The following is a 16016-nucleotide window of genomic DNA, read 5'->3' on the forward strand; positions in this document are numbered from 1 at the left end:
CAATGCCACGTTTCCTGTATAGTGTGCAGGGCTTAAATCCATGCAGAGGGCAGTGTCAAGAATGGGGTTGCTGAAAAACTGCTAATCAAGAAATACATGTACACCTTTCTGTGGCAAGTTTTTTCGCTTATTGCAAGCTCCAAGTGTGATGGTATCGGCAAAAGTGCAAAAGAAAAAACAAAACCTCTGTATACTGATGCAATGACTAAATATATGTTGGTTGAAAGTGCTGACTTACATGTACCTGGACCAAATATTGATTTGCGAGTGAATCTTGAACTGGTATTCGTAGCGAGTGAATCTTGAACTGGTATTCGTAGCGAGCAAATCTCAAACTGGTACTATTTTCTTTATTTCTGTACGCACTTGGCATTGTTTATGGCAATAATTTCCATCATTTATGGCCAAAGTTGCATTGTAATGACATGGTAGAGATGTGAAAAAACATGTGAGAATATGATTCTGTAACCCAATGCATCAATTACAGTCATTTTGAGGTAAAAACTGTATGTTAACCCTCAACCTCCGGATTGCCGTAATCTTGCATACCTGTGGCAGTTACTGGTATTAAAATCATACTACATTGTACATATTCTCGAGACTATGTTCTTGAGAAGTTTGTGTGGCAGAATGTAGGAGCACTGCTTCACAAATTGCGCCCTACGTAAGTTGTAGGTTAGAGAGGCCATTGTCATGCCAGATTTTAGAGTGTATATTTGTGCTAGCCATATGATTACACCAACAGTGCTTTTAATAGTAGAGTCATAAAATGGCTGTGCATAAATTATGCAAGTGACTGAAAACAGGACAGGATCATATCACATATACATTGTAATAGAATCCTCCTCACCTCAAAACATGTGTGAAAGATGAGTCCCTACTTCCTGTTTGTTATCCCTCAACCTGGGCCAGGGTGGTTCATGAGGGGCTTGAGCATGTCACTGTGCGTTTGCTTAGATTCTTGGGCAACATCCTTATTAACCTGTTGAGGACAAGCAAGTGTCTATGGGAAATGTGTATTAATAGCAGAATCAGTCTGCATTCTCAATGTGTTAAAGCCAGCAGAATGCTCGAATTCTTGTATACAACGCCCTCAAAAGCCAGCAACATACTGTGCAACATCCTTTAACATTGGCAACATGCTCAAAATTACATGTTTAAACAATGTGAAAAACATCTAGCAAGAAATGTTCACGGCATAGAATTTTATTAGTGGAAAATTGAGCAAAGAGAATGGGATTCCATTGGGATTCAAACCCGAGACCTCCGGATTACTAGACAGATGCTCTACTGACTGAGCTATAGAAAGCCCAAGTACAATGTTCGTCCCAGAAACCCTTAATTCTCAATTATGGAATCCCATTTTCTTTGCTTAATTTTCCACTAATAACATTTCTGGTCAGTGATTGGTTATGGTATAGTGTCACTATCAAATGATGGTTTCCATCATAGATCAATTGCAGAGTTTAGAATACCGTAGTGTTTTGCCATGGGGCCCAGGACAGTCAAATTCAATACTTTGCAAGATTTTAATGGTCAGAGATCGGTGGTCAAAGCCAAATCCTACTCATCTGCTATTCAGTGACTTGAGAAGTTTAATTGAGGTATATACAGTGTAAGTATGTAAACATTTAATGATAAGTTGGAATTGTACTGAGAAGTTTGTGGTTTCAATGGTTTCGGTTTAAGTACCAAAGTATGTATTGTAAGTAAGTGTACTACGTACAGCTACAGGTGTAATTAATAAACTGAGATACAGTACTGCCCTACTTTGGCAAAAGGAAGCAAGTGACATTTTTATGGATATTAATTTTTTTTTAATTGATTTGGCATATTTGAGGCATGCTCTATTTAACAGAAAAATCCAAAAGTTACAATTTTGGCCCATTTCTGAGATATTTGGGTGGCAATAGGAAGCAAGTGCACAAAATTGCATGAAAAAAACAATTGGTAAAAGGAAGCAAGTAACATCCTTATGATATGACTGTCACATGCTTCCTTTTGCCAGATTTTTTCATGTTTGCTAAAAATCTGAAATACTTTGGCCAAAAGGAAGCAAGTTACAACCTCATGTGATATGATTGTCACTTGCTTCCTTTTGCCAAATTATTTATATTTGCACACAATCTGAAATACGTCAGCAAAAGGAAGCAAGTGACATCCTTATGATATGATTGTCACTTGCTTCCTCTTGCCAATTTTTTATGTTTGCTACAAATCTATAATACTTCGGCAAAAGGAAGCAAGTTACATGATAATGAGTTTCTATGGGAATATCAAAATTCTTCGCATTGTCATAAATGCATCACCATATGACTTGCACGAATACCAACATTATTTCTCTTCACAAATTTCCATGTTGAAGGGCCTACCCAAAAACATATTTTCTTCATTTGTAGCATTTGTACTCAATGTTACTTGCTTCCTTTTGCCAAAGTAGGGCAAAGTACCTATCAGTCAATGTACATATTTCAATTACCTATGGACATTTTTTTTTGTTTTGTCCATAGGTCATTGACAACTTATGTCATTTACCCATACAATTTTATACTTGTCTATGATCTGAGATCTGTCCAGAGAGCTGTGTACATGAATATGCCAATGGCATATTTCAATTTACTGGTGAGTTGCTAATTTACTGTCATTACATTTGTAGGACTAGAAAATTTGCACTACAATTTTAGTCCTATGTGAAGGGCTTTAGTTTGGCCAGACATTTTTAGTATCATCCATTGAGTCATCAGGTGTGTTTCATGTCCTGAGTCCAGCTGTTTTCCCTTCCATTCCCTTGACACTGCACTTCACTTTCACTGCACTTTACTGATCCATTGTGTATTATCAGATGGGAATGGCATGCATGGCAAGAGGGCGAATAGCTCCCTCTACTGTGTACCAGAACCAAAATGTGTCATACACTGCACCTGTACAAACTGTTACGTACGTTTTATACATTGTTGTCTCAAATGCTAGAATGTAGTATCAGTACATACAGTAAGCAGACTCGATATTTATGTTGTATTTCAAAATCATGTAGTTTGTTCATGGAGGATGTGAATTAACTTTTCTTTCCTATTCACTGTATGCATAAAATGTGAAAATGATACAGTTATTCTCAGTTGGTATTTGTAGTTGCCATGTTGAGTGTAATCAATTTAACTGTGTGTGGTACTGAGCCTTGCTGGCTGCTGTGCAGAATTCACAGTGCTGGAGTATCCTTTAATAGCATTGCGTAGCCACTTTATACACATAGTTGATCAGGACACAGTCCTTGCACATCATGCCCTCAGCATTGATTCTGGATAGTGTGCACGGTACATGTACAGTACATGTATTTTTGTATTTTCATACCACAAGTGGTAGCATTTCACAACATGAATCAAAGTTTGGCATACCCTTCAGGCATTGTGCTCTCCAGGCTAAGTTAAGACTTGCATGTTACAAGCTTACTGTAATGCATTCTGTTCCCTGCTTTATGAAGAGTTATAATTGATTTATACATAATTGATTTCTATCATGAGTCTGTGGCAGCCTGTGTGGTAAGGGAATTTACAGTTGATTAAATATCTTTTGATAAACGGGTCCTGATTTTAATACCAATTTTACGAGTAGTGTGTTTTGTTTTCTTCAAATTTCCAATATTTTTTTCTGTTTTCTTTCCAATAATGATTCAAAGTTACATGACAGCACTTTTATACTGCACCCTTTAATAGTCCTTTGGCTTGAGAAGAAAAAGTCTCAACACATAAAAAATAAATAAAAAGAAGAAAACAACAAAATGCACTTGAAATATGGATAGATGGATACAGTTTAATGATGCTTTTATCTGATGACAAAAATATAAAATAAAGCCTGTGATCAGCGCAGACTGATTTTCAAATTATGGTATTATACTACATGTATTAAAACAAGGTTACTGACAGCCAGCATTGTGCACATTCAAAGGTGAAGTTCTTGAGGCACAATGTAGTCGTCTGTTTTATAAGCGTTGATACTCTCAGGTTATATATAAAAGATGCCATCGTGCTTACCATCTGACTTTCCTTAGAGCTATCCCATGAGGAATCATGGAGCTTACTCATGTAACCCAGTATTGAGACGCTTCCTTCCTGAATGAAAATGCACGCTGCGCCACATGGGGGCTCCAAACCACTCCCTTAGCCAGCTATCAACAGACACTACTGGCCCCATCGTGTTCCACAGTGTCAAGTCACATTCTCTGCTGTTTTCCTTTGTAGCACTGGAAGTCCCTAGATTTTCTTTCAATTTCCTGCATTTAAAACAAAATATATCTTATATTACAGGAAACCAAAGCCAAAATATTATGTGAATTGAGTGAAAGCAGCGATATTAGTAGAACATATCAATGAAAGTTTAAGGAAAACCAGAGAAAAAAATTGATCTAAAAGATATGATTTTTTTAAGTTTCTGGTGGCATCATCGCTAGAGGAGACTGATTCACTTCATGACATCATATGGACAACAATATAAATGGAAAAAAAAAAAAAGAAAATTTAACATATTTTCACATTTTTAGTCTATTGAAGAGCACTTGACTTTTCTCTTTCAGAATGCAGGAGGAATGAAAATTGCATATTAATGTCAGTTACAACTAATTGGCATGTGTACTTTTCATGAAAATTGAAATTTTGTTGTGGAATTCTCTGGAGTTTTCTAAAAATCTCCATATTGTTCTCCAAAATGACATCATGAACTGTAGCAGTCATCTTCTCCAGCAGTGAAGGCATCAAAACTTTGAAATTTTGTAACTTTGAATCACTTGTCTGCATATCGTCAAACTTTCACTGATGTGTTCTACTATTAAATACAATAAACACGCGTATTGCTACTTTCACTCAATCCACATTTACAGTTTGTACCTTTGGGCTTTTGTTTCCTTTGAGGCAAGATGTTAGGGAAAAGGATGTTGTTAAACTGCTAACTCAAGGCATGATAATTAAGCTGCAGTTTACCGTATTGGAATTTCTTTCTGATACACTTTAAGTGCTTATGTCCTCAAAGATTTACCTGCAAATTTGTGATAACCCCTCACCATCCACTTAAAAAAAAGTATAAGTCACCCATTTTGGTTTAAATGTAAACATTCTACCCTGGTACATTTTCTGTTTCTTTTATCTTAACAGCATTATCAAGGTCAGCCACTGTTGAAGTATCATAAGCTGTCTTTATGCTCATTACTGCTGCACTATTCATGTTTCCACGTACACGAGTCTCGCTGCTACATCGCTGATTCATAACATGTCATTCAAGCATGTATCATCGACCAGGGGGTGCTAATACGTAGTTTTGTCGCCCCTTTTTTCCAAGTGTCGCCCCATGGCTGCAATTAGGCTACTTTACGGCGGTGTAGCAGTTCCTGGGGATGGCATGAGCATTACTAATTACCTCGCGTAAACAAGTTCAACACCTGTTGTTGAGTGGAGGTCTAGCAAGTGTTCCCCTTCGATGAAGTTCAAAGCTACCCATATTGTCAGCATTAGAAGGATTACCCTGCTACCGATTCCGGGCGACACTTGTGCATTTGCCAGGCCAGTGCTGTGTTAGAGCATACATGCGGATGTACATAGAGCCTGATATTGGCACAGGAGAAAAATATCATGTAGTCATCTGCTGTGCTTATAGCATTCCCAGGGATGGCCCAGTAAATGTTATAAATACGGAGGCCCTTCTTGGGTGTATTCTTGAGGCTGAGACCTCGCATCCCATGACGATCACATTTCAGTCATTCGCGGGAGGTGACATAAACAGTACGCTCGCTTTGGACACAAAAGTCACAAGATCGTGCGTGGGTTCCGGCAGCAAGCTCGAGGATTATCTACAGTGTGTATAGCGGGAGCCCCATTACCTTCCTATAAACGGATGAGACTGCCCACTCTTGTCGTGTGCGAGTCTGCAGTTTGGCCCAGAGTCAACCATTCTGTAATCTGACCGTTCTTTCTCTTATTTTATCATGTGCTTGCTAGGAACGTGGAAACTCTATCGCCACAGGATGATGCAAGGAGGCGGAATGCATCAAGGTAAGTTGATTTTTTTACCCCTAAAATTTGGGAAAGAAGAGATTTATGTTCAACATTTTTAAATCCTCCAGTGTCTGTAGGTACTTAAGATATAAATACATGCAGGCAGAAGGAGTATTAAAGTTGCCATATATTAGAATGACGACTTTGAATAATGTTGAAAATTGATTCCAGGTAAAATCCATGCCACTGACAAGATCAAGGTCTTTTTTAAATATCATATTTCATCTGCTGTATAGGATGCCTCTAAAGTTGTGTGATAAAACTGTTTTGTCATGAAATTGAATATAAACTTCCCTGTTAGAATACTCCTAATGTTATCCCAATAACAAAACATCAACAGCTTCACCATGTTGTGCACATAATAAGATCCTGCCACAATTGTAACTTCCAACAATGTTACTAGTGGTAACTAGTGTGGTGACAAGCAGAAATGCTAAAAAAAACCAACAAAAAACTGATCTACTGTAGTGCCTTTTTGCAGTAGCCATCATGCTATTTTGAGTACCACAACATGTGAAATACTAGTCTGTAATGCAATTAGTGTGTCTACAGAGGCCATTTTGTTGTTTGTGTGTTGTCTGATCTAGATCTAGTTATTAGTCATGCGACATACGTGTAAGATAAAAGATTCTCTCCTCTGCCTGCGCCACTGACTTAAAATGACATAGAATGCTGTTTTCTCTGAGGGCAAAATGTATTCCTCTCGAGGGCATCCTTGGATGTGGGGAAAACATATCAACCTGTCGCATTGGACGCTCGGTGGCATAAAACTTCAAACTGCATTGTGCATAAGATGTCATCTGTGTTCCACATTAGACAGCCTGCCACAGGCTCTGATATTACTTCCTGCTGTGTGCCCAGTGTACTTGAACTCTTGCATCGTATATCTGTATATAATTATTTAGTTCATGGAAATGTGTAAACCACAAATACATGTAGTGTTTTTCACAGATAAGATGAAACAATGTACATGTAGTTTTTGCATGTCAGCTTTTGTGGTTTTGAAACCACCCGTCAAAAAAAAAAAAAAAAAAAGATTAAAAACATGAATGACATGACTGTTTGAAATAAATCATGTAAAAGAAATAGTCTCAATTGCTAGATAGCAGACGTTTGTAGCATGCTTGATATACATGTACACATGTACATCTGTACACTTGTGCTATCTCTTTCAGAAGAGAAATCAATGTATAATATACAGTGTATATAGTCATATAAAGATACTATAAAACAATGAATAAATACAAGATTATGGAATAACTATCTACGTACCTTTGATTTTCTCATGATTGTACAAACTTGTATGTGTAATGAACATAATGTATCAGTTGTTTTTAGTGAGTACATGTAGGCCTCTGGGTTGTGATATGAGCAATCTGTGTATTTGTCTGTTCTTTCGGCAGAATGGAGAATTACAGCAGAAGACCGGGCCAAACATGACGCTCAGTTCCTGCAGCTCAAACCAATCAGTGGCTACATCTCAGGTCAGTACTAGTCTCACTTCCAGGCGGTCATTTCTTTATTAAATCCTTTTACTGGGAATCACAAGCTGAGTTTTGTATAAAGAGGGTTATTTGAACGGGAAATGATCTTTCGAGTTATGTGTACATCCTGGCGTATGCAGAGACACGGGGAATTTCGAGGAGCATGGTTTTTACGGACAGTGCTTCAAGGCACAGGCATGCGTGAACAATATATTCTACAATGTGTAGTTCAGTTATCATGTGTTCACGCATAGTGGTTGTGACCTGATGCATACAGGGGCCAGCCATGAATTTGATCATTGCCCTGCTACAATTGTACATCCATGGCAAAAGATTGCAAAAAAATTGTCTTTTCATGGAGTCAGTACGAATTTATGTGATGAAAATAGATATGATACATGATTATGAGCAGTGTACAATGTAATCTATCATATTAGGCTCTGACCCCCCCCCCCAAAAAAAAAAAAGAAAAGAAAAGAAAAGAAGAATAGTCCTTACAGTGTACATGGCATTACCCTTCAGAGTATGATGTACAAATTGATGGCTATTAACACATTCTGCTGCCTGCCCTCAGAAACATGGCTCATATATGCTTTCTGAACGTACAGGGAACCTACTCAATTACCAGCCCACCCAATGCATACAATGTAATTCTGTTGATCACGTAGCCTGAGGCATGCTAAATGCACGCACAGTGATGATGATGCTGGTTGCTGCTTTACCCATTAAGGTTAAAGCCTTTTTTTTTTTTCTAACTGAGTAAATTGATGAATTGAGAATTAAATTTTGGTCTACAATGCTGCCTCGGTTTACGCATGAGCCATATGGATACGGTGTACAGGGAATCAAGAAAAAAAATTTGATGTACCCATATGTTTTTTCTCTGTGTGTGTAATCAGGTCAACTGACCTGCAACAAAAAATTACATTTTACTGGCATACAATTATTCCTCTATTTGACGTTGAGTTTCCAATGCCGTTGACAAGTGTGCCCATAGCCAGGGCTCCACACTAACTTTTATTTTTGGTGGCCCAATGGCAAACATCCGACCTTTTTTGGTTGCCCGATCAGGCCACCAACTTCTTCATTTCTGAAATTTGGTGGCCCGACGTGCGTTTTTGGTGGCCCCTGGCCACCGGGCCACCGTTAGTGTCGAACCCTGCCATAGCACGTACAATGTACTTGTGAATTTCATACAGCTCTTCCAAAATCTGTGTGTTTGAAACAGGTGGCAGAGTTTGAACAGTAATCAATACATTACTCGCTGAGTGTGAGAAGCCCACATTTTAACACTGAATACACAGCAGCAGATGCTAGATACCAGAGAGTAAATAACACGTTAAGAATGCTGAGGTTTTGTTGCCAGTTAATATAAACAGTAAAATCTTTAAAAATGGTACAATATTTTGTGTGATTAATATCATAAATGTGCTTTGATGTTCTATCGGAATACTAGTATACTTCTGGAGATGTTTATCAGTTACCATGGCTACTTTCACTGCATTTTATGTAATAACACTATTGATTTTCTTACATTAGTATATTGCTGAATATAAAAATACATACATGTATGTACAGTCATTACAGTCACATTATATACATACATTTACATGTACCTTTAAAGGGACTGTACAGTACTGGTTGAAATGGGAATTCAGGTTTACAACATTAATAAGTGAGAAAAGGAGAAACCTCTTATGAAATATGAAAGAGCATGTAATTCTATAAGGAATTAACGTTTATTTGATGAAAATTGGTTTTAAAATTGCTGAGATATAAAAAAAAAAAAGCAATTCTAATAAAGTGTGGGACCCACACTTTGTTACGATGGCTTTGTTTTACTTTGTTTTTGGACGTTACAGTCATTCCAAACCCGATTTTCATCAAATAAACTTTGAATTCCTCTTAAAATGGTATGCTCTGTACTACACATCATAAGTGTTTTCTTGGTATCTCGCAAAAATTTAAAAGCCCAATTTTCATCTCCACCACTACTGTACACCACTACTGTACTATCCCTTTAAATCTGCAATAAATTCGATCATACAGTACGATATACATATTAAGTTGGAATGCATTCATGAAAATGCTAAAATCATGGGAAACATCAGAAAAATGATTAGGGGAGTTAACAATAAACTTGTCTTGTAGGTTTTTGCAATTAAGGGCTTCATATGATGTATAAGTGTGTGGAAGCATTATCGTGACCATTGTCATTTGTTGTGAATCTGTATCACAATTTTAGCATGGATGTTGACATTCTCTGTCAAAGCCATGGTTACACGATATATAGACTGCTGTTATTAATAACGCTGTGTCATTTGTGCATTGCTATTTAGTAAATACCTTGAACATGACCTTATAAAAATAGAAGCCCCCCCCCCCCTCCGCCCCATATTGACACACACATTTCAAACACGAACAGTGAGCACACTGTGTAGTGAGTGGGTAGACACTGACATTTATTTAACAGCTGCCACAAAGCATGACTGAATTGCACTTTGTAGTAGCCCCATCTTTATTTTTAGTGCAAATCAGGTATGTGCATCGTTGTACTTGAGAACAAGCATACACTCAAGAGAGACACTACTCTGCACTGTGTAGTTACAAGGTTCCCCTTTTCCCCATGAATCCACTTGTGTGAGTGACGGCCAAAAGAAGTCACCTCTGGATTCGTCATCCAGACACCTGAAGAGCCCCCCCATCCCCAACCTCTGTTTTGGGGCTCAGCCGGATGTAATTATCAGCCCGCGTCCTCAGCTCTTTCCTGGCAGGGTGGAGGAAACCATTTATTATTAGCAGAGGACTGCATGCGAGGGCCGTCCGAGAACTTCACAGCGAAGTCCCGCCGTGGCCGAAGTCGGGGCCATCACGTGCAATTGCACTGAGAATTTTGAGAAGAGCTCTCAAATATCTAGTGACAGTTACAGTGCTCTGATAGTAATAAGATATCAACCCACCCCCCCCCCCCAAAAAAAAAGAGAAAAATTCAAACAAAAACACTTTCTTCTCAACTTTTCACTCACCTGTCCTCTCTCTTCATCTCTTCATCTGTTCTTTACTGTCTGTTCAATAGTTTTGCTTAGTTTAGAACCAATTTGCAACTAGCAAATACCCTTTATACTCTCCGCTCACCTTTCCTCATCCATATCTTGCTTATCCTTTGAAGGGCTGCTTACAATTGTACTATAACTAGGTTTTACATTTATAATTTACAGTGAAACCCTCTTTCTACTACACTGACCACAACAAGCTCTTACCACATCATGAAAAAAAAAGGCTTGTGTTGCCATTTTTTAATTTGGTCAAGGTTTTTATTTATTTAAAAAAAAAATTTAACTACTGTATGGTCCTCTATGTATACACTGTAGTTTTACAAGAAACAAACAGGCAAGATTAATGTAGATCAGTCTCTGGTATCAGATGTAATTGTAAAGGCTAAATGTTGACATCAATTTAGGGTACAGGTTGTACACTGTATATTATATTCTGAGTACTCAGGTGCACAATGTACAAATTTGTACGTATGGAGATGACAGTTTTTCAACTGAATGTGGGTTTTGACTTAAACATACAGGTACTACATTTTTGTATGTATAGATACTGTTTCACATGTCTGCAGTAGCATGCATAGCAACAAGCATAATTGCCCTCAAGTGAATGGAATAGCAATTACTTCAGACTTTATGGCACACCCCTCCCAGTGAACAGTTATTTCCAGCAGTGAGTTAATACACGTTTAATATAATGATGTGAAACTCTGTCCTGTACATAAGCATGAACAGGGACAAGACACTCCTTCATTGCTGACCTTTCTATAAAATGGAAAGGCCATAACAGTATGAAGAGTCCGATCAGTGAACTCTACTCTTTTTAATTTGTGGTATTTTGCAATTATCAAAAAGCTGCTGACCCCCCCCCCCCCCACAAAGAAATTAGAAAAAATGTGGGGTATTTTTAATTACATCTTCAAGAATATTCCCTGTTATTTAACAAGTTTGATAGATCATATCACTTGAAAGGTTTTTATTTTGGTCTGATGATGGACTTAAAGTGTTTTAAAGTGGCACTTTTTGCAATCAAATTCCTTATTTTATTTACCTTCTTCCATTATACAGCAGCCTGATTTACAGAGAACAAAAAAAAAAATGGTGTGAAAGTGTTTTGTGACGGTATTCCTTCAAATAATTTTATGAACATTCATTACTGATAGAAAAATTTACATTTGGTGGTAAAACAGTATTGTATAGTTTAAATCTGCTGAAAGACGTCTAAAGTGCTGATTTTTTTTTTTTTTTTGGTGTGTGTGTGTGTGTCTGTATGTGTGTGTCTGTATGTGTGTGTGTCTGTGTGTGGAAAAAGCTTCAGGAGAGATGTTGGTTGTTGATGTTATTGAAATCACCTCAACTTGATATTTGTTCTGGAGCATAAGGATTCTCCTTTATTTCCTTCAGTGTTTACAATGTACAATAAAAGTGAAGACGAGTATACACTTGTATTTCACACTTAACACTTACAGCCGTAATTTAGGGATGACTTGTGTCGCCATTAAAAGTGGTTAGCAAGTCAGCTATTAAAAAGAAAGAAGAAAGAAAGGAGTCAAGCGTAGCAAACTGAAAGAAAAAATGTATCCCATAAAAGCCATGAAGACTTGCAGTGATGGGACCACCAGATTGAAAAGAATTGATTTACTGAGGAATAGAACAAATTACAATGCTGAGATGGCTAATCACAGGTGTTGGGTCAACAGTGTGAGGTGAACTGGAACTACATGTAGTAGTATTTAGCAGGGAGAGATATTTTTTTTTCTTTTTTCAAAGGGATGGTACAGTATTGGTGGAGATGAGAATTTGGCATTTAACTTTTTGCGAGATACCAAGAAAACACTTATGATATACAGTAGTGCAGAGCATACCATTTCAAGAGGAATTCAAAGTTTATTTGATGAAAATCGGGTTTGGAATGACTGAAACATCCAAAAACAAAGTAAAACAAAGCGATCGTAATAAAATGTGGGTCCCACACTTTATTAGAATCGCTCTTTTTTTGGATATCTCAGCCATTTCAAAACCAATTTTCATCAAATAAATGTTGAATTCCTCATAGAATGACATGCTCTTTCACATTTAATAAGAGGTTTCTCATTATTTCAATGAAAAATGTTAGAAACCTGAAATCAGGTCTCAACCAAAACTGTGCGATCCCTTTAAAATGTCCTATTAGATTGTGAAATGTCGAATGCTGGGTGATGGTAAATTCGAAATGATGGGACCAAGGTGGCAAATGGATTTTGAATGCGTGCATTATTTCATGTATTGCAGTCAACATTGCTCCTCGTTAAGTGAAAGCATAATGTATGCTACAATTGTACATGTACCGTTCTGATTGTGCGATTTGAATCTAGTGTTGTATCTTTCAAAGTCAACCTTGACATCATGTGAGCACAAGTGCTTCAGAATCGGACCATGAGAGGATTTCCTGTATTGGTTTCACACTTTAATCTTAACCCTCACTTTCCTCTCCTGCAGCTGCAAAGTGTAGACTTGTATTGTAAATTCCGTGGTAAAGCACACACAATGTGTTTAATACCAGAACATTGCTGATGTGTTTGTTTACAAACTACAATGTAAATGGTCAATGCAGCCACATTGATATACATCAGCAGCACATATTTATTCATAGCTGGAATTCCATTCTGCAAAATGCTAATTTCAAGCAGTTGAGGGGAAGAATTCTTCATTAGAGGTTAAATACACACACACACACACACACACACACACACACACACACACAAAAAGATAATTAGGCATTGAAGTATAGATTACTTATGACTCTGAAATGTTTCTTTCACATTTTTTCTTTTTTTCTTCTTTTTGATTTGTTCTTCTCCTCTCAACTTTCAGGCGATGCTGCGAGGGGCTTTTTTCTTCAGTCAGGCCTGCCACAGCAGGTCCTTGGCCATATCTGGTACGTCTGCTCTCCTGATGTTCTTATGTAATTAATTGTATTCATACACTGTACAGTGTTTTGAGTACACATAGAGACATTGAGCAGCTTTGATCACAGATATTGAAAGGGCATAGTAAAGAGTTGGAGACCGATTTTATGGTACACCGTACAACATATAACAAGATTGCCCGGTATCGTATCAAATTCTGTGTGCCATCTGTGCACAGTCTGGTTTTTGCTCCTGAAAAGTCTAAAGGGGCGTGGTAGTGTACATCCAGCATATGATTGTAGTGATGTTCATGTCAGTACCTGTCTCATACTGTATGCTCCAGATGTTGAAAACCTGACACAAAGAAAGCACCAGTAATATCCATTGCATGCACACCAAGAAAATGTGGCCATCTGCAGTGAGGGCAGAGTTGGAGGTATTAGACTAACAGACAAAATGTTGCCTGGTGCAATCTCTGTGTTAATGGTAGAACATAGTTCTCATATTCCTGCAAAACTGTTAATTTTTTGCTCTAAAATGTATACTTATGTATATGAAATGTGTGAAATAATGCTAAAATAACATGTTTTCAGGGGAGGTTTACCAAAAGTAATGCAATCTCGGAGCATACTTGATCATGGTCACTCAGTGATGTTTTATATTTGATTACTTAATTTTAATATATTGGTATCCATCATACGAGAGTGAATTGCACACAGCTTGGTACATGTAGATAGCTGCATGCGTGCAATTCAATACTCCTGCTACAATGTATGTAGCTAGGGCACGATTGGATTATCACATACTAGCAACTTAATCTCAAATACTCCAAAACAACTCATTATCCCAGCAAATCGTGTCAGCCCGACAAGTTTCTTTGTAGAGCCTTCCAATGTATTGCAAGTAAATTCCAAATGGTGATGAAATGAATTTTGAACCCTTCTGAGAACTATGTGTTAGCTTTAACCCGTTGAGGACCGGCTGATTTCGCTACATGTACAACACGCATTTCCCTTAGACACCTGCCCGAGTATACTTGGGACTCGTCCTCAACGGGTTAAAGAAGCCCCTCTGAATGATACCTCTTGCCCTCCCCTCCCCTCCAGGACTCTGTCGGACATGAACGCCGATGGCAAGCTGGACAAGCTGGAGTTCTCCATCGCCATGTTCCTCATCAAGAAGAAGCTGAGTGGGGTGGAGCTGCCCCGGGTCCTACCCCAGAGCCTCAAGCAGACTCCGGCCCCAGCCATGGGGGGCTTTGGTGCCCAGCCAATGGGTAAGATGATGAATACCCTAGGTCACACCAACTTTCATCTCAAATCGCTTCAAAAATTGCACACCAGCAAAGAGTTTGATTTCTTACTTGTAGCTGGCAGTTTAGCAAGCAAGTGTTAATTGTCACTTTCGAATAGATTCCAGTTTGCTGTTTTTAGTATGGATGATTGTCTGGAAAGATGTGTATGTTGCTGGTGATGAAGCCGTATTTTTGCTTTTGATAGGCTGATTTGAAATTTGCAAACAGTTAAAGGGAAATTCCATGCTGATATTTTGTTACTTTGTGTGAAGAAAACCAGAGAAGTAGATCAGTAAAAATTTTGGAAAAAATTTAAGACACTTCAAAAAAAGTTATGAACCGTAAAAGTTTAGATAGTAAGACAAATTGGCAACTCTGTGTGATATACATATTGCACAGCTCTCCACCACATTTGGTTTATACACAAAGATTCACCAGTTTTTTAGTTTTTCTTCTGACAAACTTACTTCAGATCTGTTCTTTTTTTTTTGTGGGGAGAAATTTGTCTGTCTTCCTTGGCAAGTAAGTTCTTTCTGTACTCAAATGTTTGCAATATCCGGATGGAATTTCCCCTTAAAGTGCAAGTTATTCCACTCCCATGTTCAAGGTAGTTTTGCTACATACATGTAAAGTAAAATCGCACAAACAGAATAATAGATGTGTGTTCTAAATTACAAATCATATAAAAAAAGTACAAGGATTTTAGAGGTTCACTGAATTCACATTTTGATATGAGGGGATATCATTGATAGCGTCTTCTATAATCATTAGCACCTCTAAAATTGACACTTTTAACCAGATGCGGATGAGTCATGAGTGTATTAGGGCAGATGTCTATGGGAAATGCATGTTGTAGCAAAATCAAAACCGTCCTTCACGGGTTAAGGCATGAGATTCTTGTGAAATGATAATGATTTCTGATTTAGACCTAATTTTCTGATTAGCATGGCATATCCAGTTTCAAGGTCAAGTGATGAATGTTTGACACCTTGAATTCTGCCTTCCAGGTATGGTGCGGCCCATGTCTGGTTTCGGGGCCATGCCGGGGATGCAGATGGGGGTACAAGGGGGCGGAGTGGGGGTGCAGCCAGGGGGCTTTAACCCTCTGCCGAGCAGGACAGGTGGCATTGGAGGTGAGTTTAATAGTACTTCTGGGGTTTAATCCTTTGTGTGCTTTGAGTGTTGATTGGCACAGAAAACCTCATAGCATTGTACACACTGTCCAAAGTAATATGATAAGATGTGTAACGTGCCCCTCGTGG

General features: G+C 38.1%; 1 protein-coding gene across 1 annotated transcript in view; it reads left to right on the forward strand.

Annotated features, from left to right (window-relative positions):
- The window catches only part of LOC140243001 (intersectin-1-like), an 84716-nt gene that overhangs the window by 1917 nt on the left and 66783 nt on the right, over nucleotides 1–16016 (forward strand). The window contains exons 2-6 of the mRNA XM_072322741.1: nucleotides 5982–6035; nucleotides 7442–7522; nucleotides 13426–13489; nucleotides 14567–14736; nucleotides 15762–15887. Of these exons, the coding sequence (XP_072178842.1) occupies nucleotides 6008–6035; nucleotides 7442–7522; nucleotides 13426–13489; nucleotides 14567–14736; nucleotides 15762–15887 (469 nt within the window). The 5' untranslated portion in view covers nucleotides 5982–6007. The remainder of the gene's footprint in view (nucleotides 1–5981; nucleotides 6036–7441; nucleotides 7523–13425; nucleotides 13490–14566; nucleotides 14737–15761; nucleotides 15888–16016) is intronic.

The sequence above is a fragment of the Diadema setosum genome, chromosome 19, assembly GCF_964275005.1.
Source record: "Diadema setosum chromosome 19, eeDiaSeto1, whole genome shotgun sequence".
NCBI lineage: Eukaryota > Metazoa > Echinodermata > Echinoidea > Diadematoida > Diadematidae > Diadema > Diadema setosum.